This window comes from Periplaneta americana, chromosome 5, assembly GCF_040183065.1.
Source record: "Periplaneta americana isolate PAMFEO1 chromosome 5, P.americana_PAMFEO1_priV1, whole genome shotgun sequence".
NCBI lineage: Eukaryota > Metazoa > Arthropoda > Insecta > Blattodea > Blattidae > Periplaneta > Periplaneta americana.
The window spans coordinates 91,397,539-91,421,503 of record NC_091121.1 but is presented as its reverse complement, the minus strand read 5'-3'; the positions used below and the strand labels follow the sequence as shown (position 1 = coordinate 91,421,503).

Below are 23,965 nucleotides of genomic sequence, written 5' to 3'. Positions count from 1 at the left end.
CAGAAATCTCTATTTGCTTATTCGTGGATAGATTTATTCATATATTAATTACTGCTTCTTATTTATTAATTAATTTAAATTAATCTTATTTTCTTGCTTAACTTTAACTAACATAATTAATTTATTTAATAATTTATTACGTATTGATTTAAAATTTATTTTATTGATATTTTGTTTATTGATTTATTATTTACTTTCTTAATTCAGTTATTTTATTTAATAATTTAATTTATCATACTTATTATTGGAGAATATATATATATATATATATATATATATATATTTTATTTATTCATTTACATACGCACTTCTTCAGTCATTGTTACTGATAGATTTATTATTTTTCATTTTGTCATTATTAATTATTATTTATATTTCTTGTCTTATATTACGCTAACCCCACAAAAATAAATAATTGCAACAGAGCTAGACTTAATAACGTTGTAACATATTCATACATAACATTTCGAACATAGCTTTATATTGCTATATTAGCCATGTGATCAAGATGGAAATCCATAAAACATTTTACTGTATGCACGTGAGAAGAAGAAAAAGAATGATAGTGAACCAAAAGTTTCCGCTGTTAATTTCGGAACCTCAGAAAGTAACCAATTCGTTTGCTAAAATACATCCTTGGAACTTAAATCATAAAGTTCAAAACGACACGATATTTCTTCTCCAGTGCTATGTATTTCTTTATTTGTATTAATAACTCTGAGCAATATAATACAACTACGTTGGACTGTTGAATAAGGAAGAACATTTGTTTCGTTTTGTGTTGTGCAGTGAAAACCTTCAATTATATACAGGTTTCAGTATCACGATGTGTTATAAAACTCTACATTTTCATATAGCTTCCTTGTGTTGGTGATGAAACTGTGAACTGAGACCTATGTCTTTAGTTTTAGTGGACTATACTCAGTTATTAACCTGTCACTGTTTTCATATTTAGTTTAAAGTTACTGTCGTAACTCGCGGACTGGTTTTAAATGTGAACTATACAAGTTGTGCCGAAATATGAACGACGCACATTGGATCAGTGATTCCAGTACTTCAATTGATATCAACGAAAAGAATCACCGTATGGATCATCAATAGCCAGCCTGCTGTTGCTGTCAAGTAATGCACAGAACGAAGGAATACAGGTCAGTAAAATATATTTTGTATGTTTTGATGTCAATATAATGTTCAAGTAAGTGTGTTTGATATTTGTATCGAGAGGAGTGGCGGTTGGTTGCGTCCTAATTGAGCCACTCAACCATTAGAGGACGGTTAGTTGCGTCCCTTCTACCTGACTTGTTATGTAAATATTTGTCTTTATTTTTCTTTTTGCTCCCAAATGAACAAATCGAATGCTATACAGAAATGTTTCAGAGTATTATAAGACGGTGTGAATCACGAGATGTATTACTCGCCCCAAAATAAATATATGTGGATTTTGAACTCGCTATACATACCGCTGCCAAACTTGTTTTCCCTTCAGTCAAAATCAGAGGCTGCCAGTTTCACCTAGGCCAGAATTAATGAAAAAAAAAATTCAAAATTTACGTTTTGCAGCAGAATTTAAAGCAAACTCAGAAAAAGGTCAATTTCTTAATTACTTTTTTATCTTAACTTTTTTAAACCCAGAAGATATCGATGACTATTTTACTGAAGATATCATGACCATTCAGCCTAGAGGCGAAAGAATTGCAATATAGGAGAATCATTGTTTAAGAATATTTCCACGCAATGTGTTTCTTTAGAAGAAGCTCCACGTGCATATACACAGGTGTCCTATTGTGTGGGGATGCATTGGATGCTATTAGCAGAAAATGATCTTGGCTGTTTTTTTAACCATTTCAACAATTCATCATCTATGCGGAAACTGTGTCCATTTAGACCTTTCTTTAAGGGTCCGAACAAATTAAATATACATGGTACAAATCAGGACTGTAAGTTGAGTGGTTAACAGTCTCCTGCTGTTGCACTTCCTATGTATAGAACCACATTTTCTCGATTGCTCTAGTCAAGACGACTATCGCGCCACATAATAACTGATCAAATTTCAAGCACAGCAGACCATTGAAGATGGTACAAATGCAGTGGCGGTTCTTCGGGGGAAGGAAGTGAGAAATGTCCTCCTCACATTTTTTTTTCTTTTGAAAGTAAATAGAAAATAAAATATGTGCCGTGAAATTCGAGGAAAATTCGATAATTTTTAAGTTCACAGCTATCAGAAAACCTCGGTTGATCGAGTTTTAAACGATGCGCACTCATGTGCTGCTAGAAAGCTGTGAGAAAGATGCGAGATTGTTTGTGTGGAGGAAAGTCAATCCTTTCCTCCTTTACTGCAGTTAACACACATAGACAACAGAGCACTAGCGGCCAGAGAAAGAAGCAGAGTTTTAAAGCAAGTGACTGAACGGTTAGGGAGGAGATCTTCCTCTGAATCAGCGTATGGACGGGAAATAGTGCAGCAGACAAACCGACTGTCGTGCAGCAATCATGCGATGTTACATTCAACCAGGCTATAACACATCTAGAAGGAGACACAATAAAAACAGTTTTAACGCAAAGCTATGAAAGATATATAAACTTTTTTTAAATTATAAATCAAAATATATTATTCATTGCAATTTATATAGGCTATTATTCATGATTTCAAACTTTCGAGGATATTTGAAAGTTAAAGTCGGGTTTATGTAAAACAAAGAGGAAGTATTTCTACGTTATTATCACAGATCTTTTTTTGGCTTCTGAAATTCACTTCCATTCATTGTCTACTAGACAGGGCGACAGCCAAGTTGTCAGTTTTTGTGCAAATATATTTGAAATTGAAATTACCACAAACTACATTAGTTTTAACATAAATTAATCGGCCACCGGCAGTTTTGAACAATAATGGTAGTATTATTTTACAAGAACTGACATTTTTCAAAAACGTGTGATACTGAACTTGTAAAATGTACATGTGGCAACACAGACCACGTGGATGGGTGCAGTGTTCTCGATTTCCTAACAGATTATTTCTCATTCCGATTTCGTAAAACTGTTCCGATTACGTGTTAGTACCTAGTCTCTTCCAACACTTGTAATGCTGTAGTGTGTGCAAAAAATGCTGCAAGGTTATGAATTTCCTTGTAATTGTTAATTTGTGCAAGTATTCAATAATGAATGGAAGTGAAAACATATTATACAGGGTGTTTCAAAAATACGGGGCATAATTTCAGGTATGTATTTCCAACATGTAGACAATCAAAATAGTTCATTACAACATGTGTCCCGAAATGTTTCATTTCCGAGTTATGGCCTTCACAACATTGAAATTCACCGGAACGTTTTTCTTTCCGCAGGTCGTTGTCATTACAGAAGATGTTCAAAATGTCCACCTCCTGCTTGAATACAGACCTCACATTGATGTCTCATTGACCTGCGAACACGATCCCAAACTCCAGGAGTATTGCGTATGTCCTCAGAACATGCTACAATTCGATTCCGAAGAGATTCCAAATCAGGCACCGGAGACGAATAAACCAATGATTTTAAATGGCCCCACAAGTAGAAATCGAGAGGGTTCAGATCAGGTGAGCGTGAAGGCCAAGCAATTGGGCCACCTCTACCTATCCATCGATCAGGAAACCTTCGATCCAAGTACCGGCGAGCCGTACGACTGAAGTGTGCAAGAGCGCCATCATGCAAGAAGTGAATGTGTTGACGATTGATCAGTGGAGTGTCTTCTAAAACATGAGGTATGGTGTTTTCCAGGAAGTTTGTGTACGCCTGCCCCGTAAGTCTGTTTACAAGTACATGGGGTCCAACTAATCGATCACCAATGATACCGGCCCACATGTTGAGGGAGAACCGCACCTGGTGATGAGATGGAACAGTTGCACGTGGGTTGGTTTTCATACGCCCATACATGCTGATTGTGGAAATTTGTTATGCCATCTCGTGTGAACTGTGCTTCATCTGTAAATAATACTAAGGCAGGAAAGTTCGGATTTACACCACACTGCTGCAACAACCACTGACAGAACCTAACTCGTGCAGGGTAATCTGCTGGTGACAGGGCCTGTACACGTTGCAAATGAGAAGGATACAATTGATAGTCTACTCTTTCAACAGTCTCCAGATAGTCGTATGAGGAACATTGACTTGCAAAGCTACCCTTCGTGTGCTGATAGAAGGAGTCATGTTCACAGCCTCCAGAATCTCCTCCTGTATTTCTGGAGTTGTAGATCTTGGTCGTCCCCTTCCCAAACCAGGAGAGTTAAATTTTCCATACTCGCACAGACGGTAATGGAGACGTACAAATGTCTTCCGATCTGGACACTGTCGCTGTGGGTACCTCTCCTGGTACAAACGACGAGCCAGCGCAGCATTGCCGTCCGCCTTACCGTACATGAAGTGTATCTCTGCCAGCTCTTGATTTGAATACATGTCGCACAGTCTAACGCCTACACAACACTGAATGTAACCTTCGCCTCGGAATGAACTGTCAGAGTGCCCTCTTAATGTCTCCTTTGACGGCAACGACCTGCGGAAAGAAAAATGTTCCGGTGAATTTCAATGTTGTGAAGGCCATAACTCGGAAATAAAACATTTCCGGACACATGTTGTAATGAACTATTTTGATTGTCTACATGTGGGAAATACATACCTGAAATTATGTCCCTATTTTTGAAACACCCTGTATTTAGGACAATTTAGGAAACTCAGTTTACAAGAACAGATTATTGCTATACAAAAAGAGAAGGCCAACCACAACACTACCTGGTCCTACATGTATGCATGTAGGCCAATTTGTAGCATGTTTCATTGAAGAAGGTGTCATTTTGTGCTGTTAACTTCTTCCCTCCTCTTAAGAAATATGCAGCAGCCGCCACTGTACAAATGGGTTTCATCTGATCTTGCATCATACTAATAATGATCGTCAAGATTTTCTAAGAAACCTAAACTTCTCCAACAATGCAAGAATTGCAGTTCGTTCGATAGTTATTAATTTTTATGAGTTAATTAGGCTATAGAAAATTTAAAGGAATTAAAGTTTTATAATTTTTGTGGCTCGAGGACAGAATATTTTAGCTTTGTACACAATTCTGACACTTTACTTGCTACATGATTACAGCAACATTTTCTCAGAGACTGTAATGGCTTCCGTAACTTTAAATTAAGTGATAGCTATCTATAAAACTTGAAGTAGTATTATTGTTGCATCAATAATTAGACCTTAATCTTTGAGTAATTATCAAGAATAAGATAAGCAGTAAACCACTTACAAATGAACTTTTGACTTTCTTTCAGATTTTCCTTGCCTTATCTCCTTTTTTTCCTTCATGTCACGTCTAATCTCCCTGACTTAGAATGTCACGAGTAGAATGCCGAAGGTTATTCAGTTTTATTTTTAATTATGTTCTGTCAGATGGCATATTTGTGTCCGTCAATTACACATATTTAAATTGTATAGTTTGCAATGTGTCTTAAATAGGTCTGTACAGTTTGTGAAATTATTAAATACAGAATGAAGTGTTACGTTTTGTTAAGTTTATAGAACCATTATCCACTAAGAGAATGAGAATTCGTCTTGTTCTTTCAAAACCAGAGCAACCGAAAAGAAAATGGGGAAAAGTTTCTTCTGTTTCGTTAGCCTACATGCGAACAGCACACTGCTTTCTCTTGTTGTAATATTAAACTTATAAAGATATGACTTGAATTTTCTATGATAAGTAATAAATTGACAATATGATATGTGGTTAAAATTTGCATTTTAATAACAGATAACTTCACTATCAATGTGATATAATTCCAACTCTGCTGTCATTTATCTGTCGTAGAAGTCGAGTGTGTAGGCGGTTATCATATTTTAAGTAGGTAGTTTTTTTTTTAATCAGATTCTCTGTTCACTGGCTCATGAGCCCGTCAGTTTCCCAGGTGTTTCGTATGTTAATTGACAAGTTTACTGGTTTCCACTACACCGTGTCCCTAAAGTCCCGTTACCAATACAGTCATTCATAACTCTGAAACAACATTACATAAATCAGTAAGGTTATTTGAAAATGTTCTATAATTCTCCAAGCTTTCTTTACATTCATTGCACTTCAATTTGTGTCAAGGCGATAGTCATATCTACCCATATAACTGCAGCATATGCGCATCAAGACTATGCACAGCTTTTATTATTACTATCCTTCTGTGAAGAGTAACAGTATCTTGTGTAGGAATTTTGTATACACAAACCTTGCAGTACCGTACCCCCAAAGGACAAAATCCAAGGGGGTGATATCAGGAGACATGGGGGTCAGGCGGTCGGTCCCTCACGACCTATCCATCTCCCAGGAAAATGTCTGTCTACAATGTCCCGGACATCATTAGAGAAATGTGGAGGGACTCTTCGTCTTGTTGGAAATTTATGGATGACTGAAATTCCTCCACCTGGGGGAGTGGGTACTGTTTTGTGTGCTTTGATGCAAGATAAGGCTATAGGTTAACGTTTCTTTACTGAGGACGCATCACAGGGATAATAATACTGTGACATGCTTGATAAGCTTATTGTACAATAATATATGCTATTTCTCTCCCACTAATTGAATCTAAGTGCAATACCGAATCTGGTCTGAGGCATAGCTCTAATTTAGACCCAAAACTTTACAATTATTTTATTAATAATTATCCACACCTAACATTAATGAATAACTTCGGTTTTTAGAAAAAAGCGTATCAATTATTTTTGCGAAATTTTCTCTAATAATATTGTCTGCATTTTTAGGCCTATAATATAATTTATCTTATTTCATTTTGTAATGTACCTTGTTTATACTTTTGTGTTATTTTAATGTAAGTTTTACTTTTACCTTTCCAAGAATAATACAGAGCACAAAGTTAGGCTCCCTCTGAAGTGAACTAATTGAAGCGGTGAGATCAATAACCATTCAAGTCCACTTCTGGCCATTCATTTTTGCAAATTTGAAATTAAATTTTGGATATTTCCACAAGTGTTACGACTTTAAAAGTTGGTATACTACTTTGTCTTGATTTCGAAAACAACCAGAAATATTATGGGTAAGAAATAAAGTTTTTTTTTTTTTTCATTTTTTCTTGATCTCAAAAATAACCAGAAATATTATGTCCAAAAAATAATAATAATTAAGCAAGAAATAAAAAAAAAGTTTTTGCATTTTTCTTAAAGATTGTGTAAATGGACTTGAATAGTTATTGATCTCACTTTTCAATTATAAATTATACGATTTTCATTTTTTTTAAATACCTCAATAAATTACTTCATTATTATTATTATTATTATTATTATTATTATTATTATTATTATTATTATTATTATTATTATTATTATTATTATTTGTTTAGACCAGTCATACATAATAAGACTATAAAGAGTACATGAACATTGTGATGGAAAGCAAAAGTAATCCTGAAACATTGGAAGTGTTAAATATTAACACATTACAAATTCTTTTCTTAGAAATAGACCGTCGCTATTCTTTTAATGATACGGAAGTCTTAAATGAAATTAGTTAGAATAAGATACATAACTAGGAAAGGGAAGGGTAAATAGAAAAAGAATGGAGGGAAACAGAGGTGAGTGACGTAATAGAAAAGTGATGGCACTGTATACAGAAATGTGAAGGGCCATCAAGACCGATGTAAGCTGGTGGGTTATTTATTTATAAAATTTTTCAGTAGGAAGAAAAAACACATTTATTCATCCAATGGTAGCCGTACATAGGATACTGTGAATTTTTACATTTTGGAAACAAAGAAATATAATTACATGTAGGAGATTTTATTATTTGCTGTATCACTATTTAAGTTATTTAATAGAGCAAAAATCTGAAAATCGGTAAATAAGTCACATAGGAGTTATTGCAGGAACAACGACGATATATTATATCATACGAAAGTCTCTTCGCCCCCTCTAAAAGAAAACCTGTTTCTTGAATTGCGTTTCAATCTTGTATATTCCCAACTGTGACATATATTTACTGCGACTTCTCGATGATTCTCAATTCCCTTCCTTCATAATAAGTTTCTGAACGGTGTATTTCATGCCTCGAAGAAGATAAAGACGTTTTCCAGGATGTGATATCCGTCAGCAATATATACGTGTGGGAGCTCCCTCTTTATTAGAACCTCGTTATCTGAGATATTTGACTGCAGCAATGGATTTTCATCATTCTTTATAGCAGCCACAGTTCGAACGCTTCCAATCGATTTGTGATATTTAATTTCACCGTCAAGATCTCCACTGTGTAACGGAGCATTGACCAGGTACAGCATTTACTATGCAGAAGCGAAGCTGTAGGTTCGGGTAGTTGTTGCAGAGTGAAAAAAATTAATCATCATCATCATCATCATAATCTTCTACATGGTAGACCCGAAGCAGGTCGCTCATTCGTAGCGTTCTGCCCAAGAGTAGATTTTTCACTGCAAACCCAGCATTCTCCAATCTTTCCTATTTTCCGCCTCCTTTTACGATCCATAAATCTTAATCTTCTCTATCAGCTGATATCTTCTGTTCCCAAATGTACTCCCATTCACCATTATTTCTAGTGCATCCTTTAGCAAGCAGTTTCTTCTTAGCCAGTGGTGCAGCTATTTTTTTTTTTTTCTCTTCCTGATCAGTTTCAGCGCGATAACCTCCGGGATTTAAATGTGATTGCATAATTTTCGTTTTTTTTGTCATTACTATAATAATAATAATAATAATAATAATAATAATAATAATAATATTATTATAGATATTAGATATTATTTTTATTATTATTATTAGATATTATTATTATTATTATTATTATTACTCTCGTAGATTGGCAGGTTTGATGTTACATGCGCTCTGCGTTTGTTAAGAATGATGCAAATCGTTTAGTTCAGTTATTTTGTCGATAAGGCTGAGCACTAGGTCGCAATATACATGCATGTGTAGAGCTCATGAATTTTGTCAAGACACTCGCGATGTGCAGTACGGGAACAATGCTTCTCTAGAGGGGGTAGGAGTGGAATGGAAGGTCGGGCGTATGTCTGCCGAGTTCAAGGCAAAGTGTAACCCATTCCCCTATAATTCGTAAGTAGACTCATCCGGTCTTTTGCGCAGCTCTGTAGGAAGAGTTGGGGGAATGTACAGCATGCGCTGTACTTGTTTCCCTACCTACAAATTTGTATACCCGCTGTAATACATACACGACTTCTACCTATGTTCCAATCCATCCATTCATCCATCCATCCATCCGACCACTACTCGTCCATTTATGACATAGAACATATAGACTACCCTTTTTCAAATGCTGAACTAAGTTGGACCTCCATCAGTAAAATCTGAATTTTGCTCATTTTTCTATTTCCTATTAAACCCTTAATTTTTTTAATTAATGTCAATTTCATCTAAATTACTTTTTACTCCTATTGTTAAACAAATTATCAGTAAGTAAAATCCAATTAATAAGGATTTTATCGTCAATAATTTCATACATCGTACCGTAAATTAATTTGGCAGTACTGACAATCGATTTTCCGTATCTTATCTGGGGTTGATAACATGCAAAACAGATTGCGTTCGAGAGGCCTTATCACATTCCTTGGCTTAGTATCATTCGACACATACTGATAATCATAATAACACCATCATAACAGTTTGAAGTCGCTAACAATTAAGTTTTCTTTCCATTTTGTCTTTTCGTTGATTAAAACTGTGTGGAGAAGATGCCTAATTGGATTCAGAAACCTGCTTTGGGTGATTCATACAGAATAAAGAACTTCTGTTGCTGCCTTGGAAGCGTGAAAACGGGAACAATTCTCATAGCAGTGATTTATACGGTAAAGTACCACCTTCATTTTTAAGACATAAATAACATCCACACGAAACATTTCAATACCTACTGTTGCTATTACAATGTCGAAGATCCAATCTTACATAGGCCTATATTCTTTATATGTGTTATTATGTGTTGCATTATTATTGTTTTTAAGTAACATTAAAAGCCACCGGCGTAGCTCGGTCGGTTAAAGCGCTTGCTTGGCGATCCGGAGTTGCGCTCAGGTGCGGGTTCGATTCGATTCCCGCTTAGGCTGATTACCTGGTTGGGGTTTTTCCGAGGTTTTCTCCAACTGTAAGGCAAATGTCAGGTCATCTATGGCGAATCCTCGGCCTCATCTCTCCAAATATCATGTCGCTAACACCAATCCCATCGACGCTAGATAACCTCGTAGTTGATACAGCGTCGTTAAATAACCAAGTAAAGAAAAGTTACATTAAATATTTTAAATTCCATTACGTGTACTGTATTTCATTACGTGCAATACCGTACTTACTCGAATATGACACGAAGTTTTCCTTTGCAATTTTTTCTTTTGAGGAATAGAAGTCTTCTTAAATATTAAGAAACATACACAAATTCCGCCAATTTTTTATAACACCACAGACATGATCGTTTCTCTTGTTCATCATGGTATTGACATCCGTGGCATAATTCTTACTTACTTATGGCTTTTAGAGAACCCGGAGGTTCATTGCCGCCTTCATATAAGCCCCCATCGGGCCCTATCATGGGCAAAATTAATCCAGTCCCTACTATCATCAACCACCTTTCTCAAATTCATTTTAATATTATCCTCCCATCTACGTCTAAGACTCATCAAAGGTCTCTTTCCCTCCGGTCTCCCAGCTAACACTCTATACGCATGTCTAGATCATCCGTCCATGCTACATGTCCTGCCCGTCTCAAACGTCTGAATTTAATGTTCTTAATTATGTTAAGTGAATTAGATATTTCATGTGATTCATTGTTATGTTGTGCGAATTGAACAACGCACTGAGTATTTTAAGCAAGGTCATTTTTCTGTTGAGGCAAACTTTCACACATCCGGAAGAGTAAATAGACACAATGTTCGGGTTTTGAGGTCGGTAAAGCCATGTGGGATGTTAGAGTTTATGATTAATTCAGTCATAGTGTTCTGCCCAAGAGCAGGTCTTTCACTGCAAACCCAGCTTTCTCCAGTCTTTCCTATTTTCTGCCTTCCTGTTTGTCTCCTCATATGATCCATATATCTTAATGTGTCTGTCATCTGATATCTTCTTCTGCCCCGAACTCTTCTCCCGTTCACCATTTCTTCCAGTGCATCCTTCAAAAGGCACTTTCTTCTCAACCAGTCACCCAGCCAATTCCTTTTCCTCTTTCTGATCAGTTTCAGCATCATTCTTTCTTCATCCACCCTTTCTAATACAGTTTCGTTTCTTATTCTGTCTGTCCATTTCACACGCTCCATTCTTCTCCATATCCACATTTCAAATGCTTCTATTCGCTTTTCTTCATTTCGTCGTAATGTCCATGTTTCTGCTCCACACAAAGAAAGCACTTCATTAGTCTCTTCCTTAGTTCTTCATCCAGAGGTCTGCAGAAGATGCTCCTTTTTTCTATTAAAAGCTTCCTTTGCCATTGCTATCCTCCTTTTGACTTCTTGACAACAGGTCATGTTACTGGTTATAGTACATCCCAAGTATTTGAAGCTGTCCACTTGCTCTACTGCCTCTTTTAGTTTACCTTGTTTACTTTTCTTCCTATGACCATGGTCTTCGTCTTGTTGGCATTTATCTTCATTCCCCAAAAGTCAATATTTGATGCGGCTTAATGCACAATAATGTTAGTGGACTGTTCTTTCTTTTGGTGAGTCCACCGTTAGAGCACAAAGTAACAAGTATGTGTTGGAGTTTTACGTTGCTCCACAATTACATTAATTTCAGTCATAGATATTGTTTCAACGAGATGATGCACCACCACACTAGGGTCTATATGTTCCTTACTTCTTGGATGAAAACTTCCCAAGCAGAAGGATCGGATGGAACGGCCTAACTCTAACATTCATGGTCAGTACGTTCATTGGATATAAACCTTCTCGACCTTTTATGGGGTACACAAAGGAAGAAGTGTTCTGCTGACCAGTTTCTGATGTTGAAACGTTGAAGGCCTGAACAAGGGATGGTGAAGTTGGCGAAAACATGGCATGTAATCGAGTATTGATTTTTTTATTTTTATTGGGTTATTTTACAACGCTGTATCAACATCTAGATTATTTAGCGTCTGAATGATATGAAGGTGATAATGCCGGTTAAATGAGTCCGGGGTCCAACATCGAAAGTTACCCAGCATTTGCTCGTATTGGGTTGAGGGAAAACCCCGGAAAAAACCTCAACCAGATAACTTGCCCCGACCGGGATTCGAACCCGGACCACCCGGTTTCGCGGCCAGACGCGCTGACCGTTACTCCACAGGTGTGGACCGAGTATTGATTGGATGTTCTCCAAGCAATAAATGGAGCACATGATTGTGAGCTTAAATACTGTGTAAGTTGAGGTATCATTTTGCTTAAAATCGTATCCCTATACCTAATGTTTTCATTAAATAAATGTTTATATTATATTCACCCTATTACATTGTGTGCGCTGTTGCACTGCATGCGTTATACAGTATTACCACAGTCTAGTATATACAGTCACGAAGCTTGAGTTGTGAGGGTGCTAGGAACAATAGACTGTGCCGGTACTATTTCGCATTGTCTGTAATGAGGCGATATTAGCGATCCTAGTGATTAGCAACTATCTATGGATGCATATTTACTACGTATTGAACTTCGTGATTATATACTAAGACTGTGGTATTACGTTATGTCAGTCTTCGCACTCCGCCCTTCCGTAATTCGTTAATGCTATATTCATGTTATTAGTGCCTTATTGATGATGCATGTATATTAACGTATGGTACCAAAATAAGAGTTTTCGGAATAACGTTTGTACGTTAGGTAAAGTTGTTCGTGGTGCTCATTTCTTTCTCTCGCTCATTTGTGTACTGTACTCCAACCACGAGAAAGTCTCCAGGGAATGCTGGATGCTGTGAATGAATGTTGATGTCATAAGACGTCAGAAGGTCAAACACGTGGGTACTCGTATCTCTATTGGCTAGCTCTCACAGCACAAACAATGACACTGATATACACATTTTTATACTACCCTAGTTAGAAAATTAGATCACGTTTAATCTCCTGATCCTTTAATCCCTCCATACAGGAAATAACATATCCAGGAGAGCGCATGATTTTTAAACTGACGTTATAACTCTAATATTATCTATCTACTTCGCTCCAATGATGACGCAATAGTAAGCACATTCCTTTCACGGTTTATCTCCTGGTTGGAGAACAGTAATGCTATTAAATTATCGACATTTTTTATATCTACAATAATAATAAAACTGTAATCTAATTTTTTCTGGGAATTTGCGCTTTTACAAAACTAACTGGTGTTAATATCTATAATGAACTGTCCTAAGACCGAAAATCACATTTTTTTAAGCCACGCTCATAGAACTGGGGTGTATAACGAAGCTAAGAGCCCTGCCACTGCTAAAAGAATCTCTTTTCTAAGATCATCATCCTTTTCCTTCTCCAGTATAAGCAAACTTCCAATATTCACAACACAAAGCACTGCTGAGAATAGTTGAAGCAGGGTGAAGCTGTACTCATCAAGGATCATTTATGATATAGAAAAAGATTTCTACAGAGACACTGTTTCATTTGCTTACAATATAATTAAGTACACATGTTGCGTATTGCATTCCATCTTCTGATTTTCGTGTTATAATTTCATTCTCGGCGAGAAATAAGGAGCTCATTTTCAAAACGTCTCTTGTACACCTGATAACGAAAATGGGTTTCCTGTATCCATGCATTCTTGAAATATACAGTAACTCTACATACAACTGTCATTATTTGGCTTCAGAACGCTCTCTAAACCACTAAAATCATGCGTTAAAAATGACTGTTAGAATCTTTTTTTAATTGGGTTATTTTATGACACTGTTTCAACATCTAGGTTATTTGGCGTCTGAATGAAGTAAAGGTGATAATGCCGGTGAAATGAGTCCGGTGTCCAGCACCGAAAGTTACTCAGCATTTGCTCGTATTGGGTTGAGGGAAAACCCTGGAAAAACCCCCAACCAGGTAACTTGCCCCGACCGGAATTCGAACCCGGGCCACCTGATTTCGCGGCCAGACACGCTAACCGTTACTCCACAGGTGTCGACACTATTAGAAACAAACTGATTCCTGTCCATAGCAAAATGGCGACAAAATATCAGTTCCAACTTTGAAATGAAAGAGTCTCATGCTCCCATTTGATTCTTAAAGCACCCAGCCTCTTTGGTTTCATAATGTCTCTTGCTTAGCTGGTAAAAAATTTTAGCTTGGAAAGCATGTTGAAAATATTCAGATTGTCAATGTTAATACAGTGTAATACAATATAATATTTGTTTTTATTCAGTCTTATGACAAATCAATTATTAAAAACAATGACATATATTTCATACCATGTAGTCATTGAGTTTTATGTAAAGTAGGTTACGAACGTTTTCGCCCATTCAGGCATCTTCAGGTTCATGTATACAATATCTCATTATAGTCTATGATAAATACAATAGTAGTCGATGAGATGGACTGTTTAAAATTAACCATGATATATATATAAAATGTACAAGTGTATGGATAATTAAAATGTAATCTTGTTACAAGGTTATAAAAATTGTGGAAATTGTGAACACGTTTGTAGTGTTCTTCATTTTAAACTTCATAATACTCAGTATGTAGATCTTGTTTTGTAGAATCCATTAAAATGATAAATTGCATCTGAAATATGTATTATGAAATAGAAAAAGAAAAGAAAACCTTCAAACTTGAGAATGTGATTGAATTGAATTATCAAATGTACTCACGTCATTAAAACGTGGCAACTGCACAGGCTGTTGTGATGTATCATTATCATATGAAGTAGTGTTATTCTGTAATGAAAACTTTAATGTCAAAATTTTGAAGATATTTTTAAAGTATTGAAATACACTAATTATGTGAACATACTTACAGAATAACACTACTTCTTATTATAATGATACATCACAACAGCCTGTGCAGTTGCCACGTTTTAATGACGTGAGTACATTTGATAATTCAATTCAATCACATTCTCAAGTTTGAAGGTTTTCTTTTCTTTTTCTATTTCATAATACATATTTCAGGTGCAATTCATCATTTTAATGGATTCTACAAAACAAGATCTACATGCTGAGTATTATGAAGTTTAAAATGAAGAACACTACAAACGTGTTCACAATTTCCACAATTTTTATAACCTTGTAACATGATTACATTTTAATTATCCATACACTTGTACATTTTATATATATCATGGTTAATTTTAAACATTCCATCTCATCGACTACTATTGTATTTATCATAGACTATAATGAGATATTGTATACATGAACCTGAAGATGCCTGAATGGGCGAAAACGTTCGTAACCTACTTTATATAAAACTCAATGACTACATGTTATGAAATATATATCATTGTTTTTAATAATTGATTTGTCATAAGACTGAATAAAAACAAATATTATATTGTATTACACTGTAAGAAATTTTAGACTTAAAAACATTTTTCGTGATTTCCCACAAAGTATGGGAATAGACAAAAGTCGTTTTGAAAATAAACTCCTCAAATAACGTTTTTTAGAACATTCTTAAAATATTTTTGTAATTCCTTCAGTATCTAGAGTAATTGAAGGGTTCAGAACCATATTGGGCCAAGCGCCATTTACTAAAACTGTAGAAAATAAGGGTTAAAATGAAGTTATTACCATAATTCAATGGAAACATATAGCAAGTAATACAAGGTATACACATTAAAACTAAATAATGTCAATCTTCATTAAACTATGACATTCACTTAACTTTAACCCTTGCTTTCTCCGTTTTTAATAAATGGCGCTTGGCCCAGTATGGCTCTGAACCCTTCAATTAGAATAGCAGATACTTAAACTCGTGCTTAAAATCATCTTATAATTAGTTTCAAAAATACAAAATTGGATAATTCGAATTATTCAGTATTTATAACAAGGAATGTTAGAATTCGAGAGAAAACCCAAGAGATTATTATGACAATCCCAGATATTAGTTATTTCACGACTTCAGATTCTATTCTTAACCTTCATAATGATTGTTTACAGGTGTATGTGTCCTTTTCCTTCGTAGCAACCGTTAAATAACATGGATGAGAACGAATTTGTGGAAAAATGTATTATTGAATGTACAGAAGTTAATGTGTTAGTGGCTCTTCTGTATTTACAATGTCGAAACGTGGAGCATACTTAAATAAAAATAAAGTTAACAAAGATCGTTGAAGTATTTTTTTTCCCCATTGGTAGCCTAAGTTTTGTGTGAATACGGATGAAATATGTCAGCGGTTGTCAAAATGCACTGCACATACTGTATCCATTACTGCATGACGTACATATATTTCTTTTTTTTTTTTTTTTTGACATGAATTTTGTAAAACAAAAAAGAAAGACAAAAAATGTAATTTGCTAGTTAATTCGAGATTTGGAAATTTCGATACTTGTTTCACATTCTCTTAGAGTTCGAATAAAAAAAAAAGAGTCCACTGTAGGCCCTGTATCTTCCTTTTCGTGGTAGCCTTGCGTCATTCAGACCACATTACCAGAAATTCTCTCCTTGTAATACCTTTTATTGTAAATCATATTTACAAGAATGAGGATGGACCAGAGATTCCTGTCCTGTTGAAAGAATGTAACCTAATTATTTGTATGTGTTCTTCTTACATCCGTTGTCAGAATTTTTCAAATTTGAATTTACATTGCAATTACACTGATATTCGTTTGTAAATTCTTGTATTATTTTCCGTATTAATAATAGTCTATTATTATTATTAGCATTTATAATAATAATAATGATAATAATAATAATCTATTATTATTATTATTATTATTATTATTATCATCGTTAAGAATAGATTAATAACTGTTCCTTTCAATTTATCTGTTACAGATATTGGCCCTTTTAGCTGTTGCAGTGAGCTTTTCCTATTTTCCCAGCGATTTCGCCCCCAAGTATGACGCATCCAACTTGCAACTTGGAATCAATGGTAAGTTTAATATTATCGTCGGACATTTTTTCTTTATGTTATATTCAAAATTGTCAGCTATTTTCACTCCGGAGGTATGACAATTTTTTTTCTTTCATAGTCTTTTATAAATTTGCAGTATGTACTCACTATATTTTGTTCTATAGGAGTAAAGATATGTTTTTATTTGTGTGTTTGATAATAAGAAAAGTAGGTACAGTACTGCATCATGTTACAGTTATTTTTCGCTATCTTTTCTTGTCACTCTATATTGTTATTCCGGTATAGCCTACTGTCGATAACCTGTAAGGCGGCGGTAAAGTATGTCTTTGGATAGCCTCCTTATATTGGACATATCTTCAACTGCCTCACGAAACATAATTTTCAAAGACATTTTTTTCTCTTTTAGGTATCCCCGGCAAATATGGCATACTCGGTTATGAAATGGGACCCAGGGGTAAGTAAATGTAGTCAATAGACATTTATATACGTATGGGTTATTCAATAATTAGTGGCAACAATGTTTGTATGTGGCGCTATCAGCGGTAAATTATGTTAAGCTGATAACATCTGATGTGATTGTCTGTGAGTTTGAAGACAATAATCTCATTTTTAAGATATTTGTAGTGAGTTTAATTTGTAGACTGTTATCTCAAAATGTTTAGCAAATACGAACAAAGATTCTTCATTAAAATTCAGATTGCAAGAGGCAAGAATGTTCGACAATGCCATACAGCGTTACTGGAAGTTTGTGGTAGAGAGACTTCACCATATCGTACCGTGGCTAGTGGGCACTTGCATTTCGCAATGAGAGGGAATATGTTCATCAAAAACGTGTAGCTGGCAGACAGCAATCGTCAAGCGATGATGTGAATGTGAACGCTGTAAGAGCACTGCTGGAAAATGTTAAATGTTATGTTTTATTTAACGACGCTCGCAACTGCAGAGGTTATATCAGCGTCGCCGGATGTGCCGGAATTTTGTCCCGCAGGAGTTCTTTTACATGCCAGTAAATCTACTGACATGAGCCTGTCGCATTTAAGCACACTTAAATGCCATCGACCTGGCCCGGGATCAAACCCGCAACCTTGGGCATAGAAGGCATGCGCTATACCAACTCGCCAACCAGGTCGACGCACTGCTGGAAGAGCACCCTTGTTGGACTTGTATTGAACTAGCAAAATAAGTTAAAGATGAGGAAAATCTGTGCTCGGTGGGTTCCACAAAATCTTAAAGAGGAAACCATGTGGCAGAGAATGGAAACAGCGAGATTGCACTTAGAACTCTATGAACGTGAAGCGTTTCCTTCGACTTATCATAACCTTAGATCAGGCCTGCACAAACAGCGCTCAACGAGCGCGCGCGCTCTTTCGGAGCGGGAAAGCGGTGTTTACCGCTCGCCGAAACGGAGAGGAAGATACGTCAGAATGACATAGACTTGCTATATACAGTATAGTTAGAGGAGAGGGAAACGACCACTCAGCTATCTAGTGGAGTACAGTGTGTATTACCAGTAACTGTTTCACTTTGCTTACCTACTGCTACAATACAGTATGAAGGAATCTAAAAGACGGAAAAGTGGTGATCAGACAATTTCTTTCAATGTTGCATGGGAAAATGCTTATTTTTTTCATAGCTGCTGGAGTAAATACTCAGTGCTTCATCTGCCACAACATTTTGAATGGTAGAAAGAAACGTCACATAATGCGTCATTACGAGTCCAGACATAAAAATATTAAAGATATTAATCTTCAACAATTTTAATATCTCTATTCAGGGAAAAGGCCAGCTCATTGTTGATATGTTGAATAAATTACGGGATTTCAGTCGTAAACTTACACTTTTCGTAAGTCAGTTTCGGGAAGGTAATATGGCTTACTTTCGAACGATAGAAACTGCTCGTGATGAAGCCATGTGAAACGATTATGTGCAAATATTAATTGAAATTCAAAATGAATTTAATTCTAGGTTCCAAGATCTTGTCTTAAGGTTTACACCTGTGGAATAACGGTTAGCGCGTCTAGCCGCGAAACCAGGTGGCCAGGGTTCGATTCCCGGTCGGGACAAGTTACCTCGTTGAGGTTTTTCCGGGGTTTTCCCTCAACCCAGTATGAGCAAACGCTGAGTAACTTTCGGTGTTGGACCGCGGACTCATTTCACCGGCATTATCACCTTCTTCTCATTCAGACGCTAAATAACATAAGCTGTTGTTAAAGCGTCGTAAAATAACCCACTAAAAGTCTTATCTTAATTGAAAAGAAGTTTAAAGTTATCATAATAAATTCCTTCAACACCAGTTGAAACAATGTCATTTAAGTTACAGGTGGGCCTGGTTGGCGCAGTTGGTATAGCGCTGGCCTTCTATGCCCGAGATTGCGGGTTCGAGTCCGGGCCAGGTCGATTGCATTTAAGTGTGCTAATATAACCTCGGAAGTTGCGAGTGTCGTTAAATAAAACATAACATTTAACGATTTACAGCTCGGACGTATTGATCTTCAATGTGGCCTAAGGGCTAAAGATCGTTTGAATAATACTACTAGCCTGGTTGAGTTTTACAAGACTAAACATTAGCAATAATATCCACGACTACACAGGCTGGCTGTGAAAATGATTGCTATGTTTGGCTCAACATTTATATTTGTGAGCAACTGTTTTCTACAATCAACATTAATAAAGGCAGGCATCGAACATCTGTAACTGATGTTTCATTACGATCAGTAGGCTACTGTTCCTTTCAGCTGCCAACAGCATAAAACCTCGTTTTCATGTACTGACAAATAAAAATATAAGAAAATGATATTGTACATTTAAGTAGGTATAAAATTGTATGACTTTCTGTATAAAATTTCTATTATTTCTGTAAAATAAATAGTTCTGTTTCAATTAATAAGTCCAAGATAGTTTTGCAAACACTGAACGGGAATTCATTTCATGAACCTCGTAATAGTACTCCCTTTTGTATACATTTTGTACGAGATCACCCCTTCTTCCAGTCCACCGTATACTGAGCGCAGCTAATACCTGCATTCCGCTCATGAGCTGTGAGCCGGCTCGGAGAGCGCAAACCTTGTGCAGGCCTGCCTTAGATGAAACCTGAATTCGATGCTATCAAGCAAAATTGAAGAGACAATCAAATGAGTGGCGGCACAATGATTCCCCACGGCCAAGAAAGTCACGTTTATTGTTGCTTATGATTTTGACGGTGTCCTTGTCACTCATTCAGTTCCTGTCGGAAATTTGTGAATGGTATATATTACAGTTACTTTCTGCAACACCATTTACGACTATCTGTGCGCCGTAAACGTCCAAATCTCCTGAATTATCATCCTATTGTGCTACAAGATTGTGCTCACTCTCACATAGCTGCTGTGGTTAATTTACTTCGCAGGTGGAACTGGGAAATTCTGGAGCATCTTCCATACTCTTCAGATATGAGTCCAAATGGTCGTGTGAATGCAAGAACTAGGTAACTCGAAATTTGCGTTTTTTAGTTACCTCTTTTATAGCATAGCAAAGATCGCACGAAATGTAATGCAAGAACTTGGTAACTGATCGAACGATACCAGCGACATCTATTTTCCAATATAACAAATAGGTAAAAGAAAACGAGACATATTCCTTAGTACAATAAATAAGTAAATAGGTAATGTCACAAAACATGAAAAATCAAGTTACCTAGTTCTTGCATTCACACGACGAAATGATTTTGATATTTTCGCGAAAATGAAATTACCACTTAGAGGAGTTCGCTTTAGAACCAGACAGGCAATTATAGCAGCAGTAGAGCAGTCTGTTGAAGATTAGTACAACAAGACGCTGTGGATGGCATCCGTCGTCTCCCTGAGGTGTGGAGGCGGGTTCTTCATGTTGGAGGAGATTACTTCTGAGTACTGCAACAATGTGACTGTTCCAAAAACGTTTTCTTTGTTGTTAATTCAAATGTTGCCACTGATTATTGAATGGCCCATGCATCTGCTTGCTTTGAAACTAGTTAATAATTTAATTTTAGTTTGGGACCTCACATTTATTAAGTTTTATGATGTATACATTTATTTTAAACATTATTATCTTGCAAATCAAGATTTCAGGTATAACTCCCTGTAAAGTTGATTTGAATAATTTCGAGGGAAAAATTGTTCCGGAGCCGGGTATCGAAACCGGGACCTTTGGTTTAACGTACCAACGCTCTACCACTGAGCTACCCGGGAACTCTAACCGACACCGATCCAATTTTTCCCTCTATATCCACAGACCTCAAAGTGGGCTGACAACCGTCAAGCAACCAACTTCGAGTGCACACTGACTCCGTGTGACTTAAATTGTGGTTTTCTGTTAACGAAATTATTCAAATCAACTTTACAGGGAGTTATACCTGAAATCTTGATTTGCGTAATACACGTCACTGTTCGTTAACAGAAAACCACAATTTAAGTCACACGGAGTCAGTGTGCACTCGAAGTTGGTTGCTTGACGGTTGTCAGCCCACTTTGAGGTCTGTGGATATAGAGGGAAAAATTGGATCGGTGTCGGTTAGAGTTCCCGGGTAGCTCAGTGGTAGAGCGTTGGTACGTTAAACCAAAGGTCCCGGGTTCGATACCCGGCTCCGGAACAATTTTACCCTCGAAATTATTCATTATTATCTTGTTATTTTAAAGTAGACATGATAAAATTTAGTTGGAAAACGACTTTGAAACATATTACTTTTAAAACTTAGAACATGTTGATTGTGCCAGTGTGTCCTGGTAACCGACAGTAAAGTCACGTAGTTGGTCAGCTAAGAATGAAGTGCAATTTATTCTCTTAACCTACATTCTTTGTATTTTGCAAAGTTTACATGTTCATTGCGTGAATGTGTAATATTTTGAAAATGTACGTGCTCCATAAATTTCTTCGTGCTCTAGATGAAATTGATAATTTCTATTAACAGTTATAGGCATTAAATGTATAACATTAAAATAAAATCTCATAATTTTAACATGGAAACGATAATTCAAAATTAACCTTAACACTTCTTAATTCGTCCAAGGTAAAAGCCGTAACGCAAGGTGTCTCTGCTGTCGGTTTGTTATGCAAAGTTTGTGATTAAAATAAAGTACAAACCTGTTAACTTTACTACATAATAAACTAATCAAGAAATCACTAGAGTCCGGAATTTTTATGTAGGCCTAATTACATATTTTTTCCTTAGTGTGTATCTCTCTGAAAACTTAAAATGTTGGCGAATTAGACTGATAAGACCATAATATTTCATTTTACTACTACATACCTTTACCCTATTTCGCACAATACTACATAGGCCTATTTTAAATATAATTACATATTTTTACATAAAATTAACGTCCATGACAAATGTCTTTTAATCAAACTCCTTGTAAAGAAGATTATCAATATTTAAGCCCAAATTAAAACGAATTATAAAAATACGTATATAAGTTTAAACTCAAAGTAGTTTTCACTGTATAAGAATATACTGTCCGATCGCAGGCGGAACTTAACTTCTGAAAGTATGGAGAAATATCTTGTGATATATGTGCTTCATGCCTTGATTAACTTTGGAATCGTACCAAAAACTATATCGTAACATAATATCATATAAATGTGCAATTTGTATGGAATTAACCTTCTAATTTATACCTATTTAAAATGAAATAATTCTTTTAATTAAGTGACAATTATTTTTAACTCCCTGTGCAATATTACATATTTAATACACATTTTGAGTTTTTTGTTACATATTTATATATTTTACCATAAATATTACATAAAAATCCGAACTGTAGTAATCTCACAAAATTACCCAACACATTCCGCTCTCCTGCATTGACACAATAAACTCTCGGATTTAAATTCGAATACATAACTTTCGTTTTTAATGTTGTATTTTCGTTCAATTTTTATTGTTGTCATTCAAAAGAATATTTCCTACCAAATTCCCATCTCCCATATTTCATCTCTCGTGGATTCATAGGTCTGATGTTGCATGCACTCTGTCATTATAAAAAAAATAGCGTAAGGCCTTTACTTTAATATTTCGCTATACCTTGGTTGACATAGCTTTGGTTGATGTTGACCGAGTTACAATCTCGGGGATGAGGAAGTTGTCTTATTTGTTGTCCCCAAAACTAAGGTAGTAAGCGTTTTCGAGGTAGAAATTCGTCTTTTTATTCGGCTTGGTAGGTTGCCAACTGGTCGGTGGTGACATTATTCAAATGAATGTTACAAATGAATCGCATAGAACATTTCAAAAATAAACATATTTAAACGAAAAGTACACCGCTCTGTAGACAAAGGATTTCATTTACCTGTAATATCCGCACGAAACTGATCGGACTCTCAAGGCCGGCGAAACGGGTAAGGCAAAACATGCCTCGAAAACTGCGTTCCGACGGCCATTTTATCTGCATACCTCCATGACATCTAAATCATTCCAGATATATAAGGTACCGATTGATCAAGAGCGTCGAGAGAAACTAAATAAACGCGGGAGAAAATGATCTGTGATTAATGAAAAAAGTAGTCGTGAAAATTTGTGAACTCTCAAAATGTATCGAAACCCAAACTTTCAGGGAATGAAAAAGTGAATACGAGCACAATATGAGGAAAGGGCTTCCCAAGACAAACCAAACAAACCCAAGACCACTACTGTGGAGCACAAGAAACAACAGAGAGAAAGAGAGGGAGCAAGAGAGCGGCGGCGGCGACGCAGTGAACTCCTGAACTCTGTGGCTGTAGAACGGTGAGACATGTCATTACAGCCGTTTACATCGTCTCAACAGCACAGCACCTGGCAAGGCAAGATGAGCACCAGGTCCCAGTGGTGTTCATAAAGATTGAACAACCTTTGCTGACAGACGTATTTCTATGTCCATAAACTCTTCGACTAACTTCACTTGTGAGCCACTGATGTTTTTCTCGGAATTCTGTCATTTTTTTCCTCATACCACTAAGAATCTCCACAATCTCCAGTTCATTATCATCTTCGCCTCGAAAAATAGGGCACTTCTTATG

The 23,965-nt window shown here is 36.1% G+C and overlaps 1 protein-coding gene across 2 annotated transcripts in view; it reads left to right on the top strand.

The window, feature by feature from the left end:
• Positions 1-9,574: 9,574 nt before the first annotated feature.
• LOC138699979 (uncharacterized) overlaps positions 9,575-23,965 on the top strand; it is a 70,108-nt gene continuing 55,717 nt past the window's right edge. The window contains exons 1-3 of one of the 2 annotated variants that reach the window (XM_069826228.1): positions 9,575-9,810; positions 16,882-16,978; positions 17,367-17,414. In XM_069826228.1, the coding sequence (XP_069682329.1) occupies positions 9,697-9,810; positions 16,882-16,978; positions 17,367-17,414 (259 nt within the window). In that variant the 5' untranslated portion in view covers positions 9,575-9,696. The remainder of the gene's footprint in view (positions 9,811-16,881; positions 16,979-17,366; positions 17,415-23,965) is intronic. The other variant, XM_069826229.1, reaches the window with a different exon arrangement.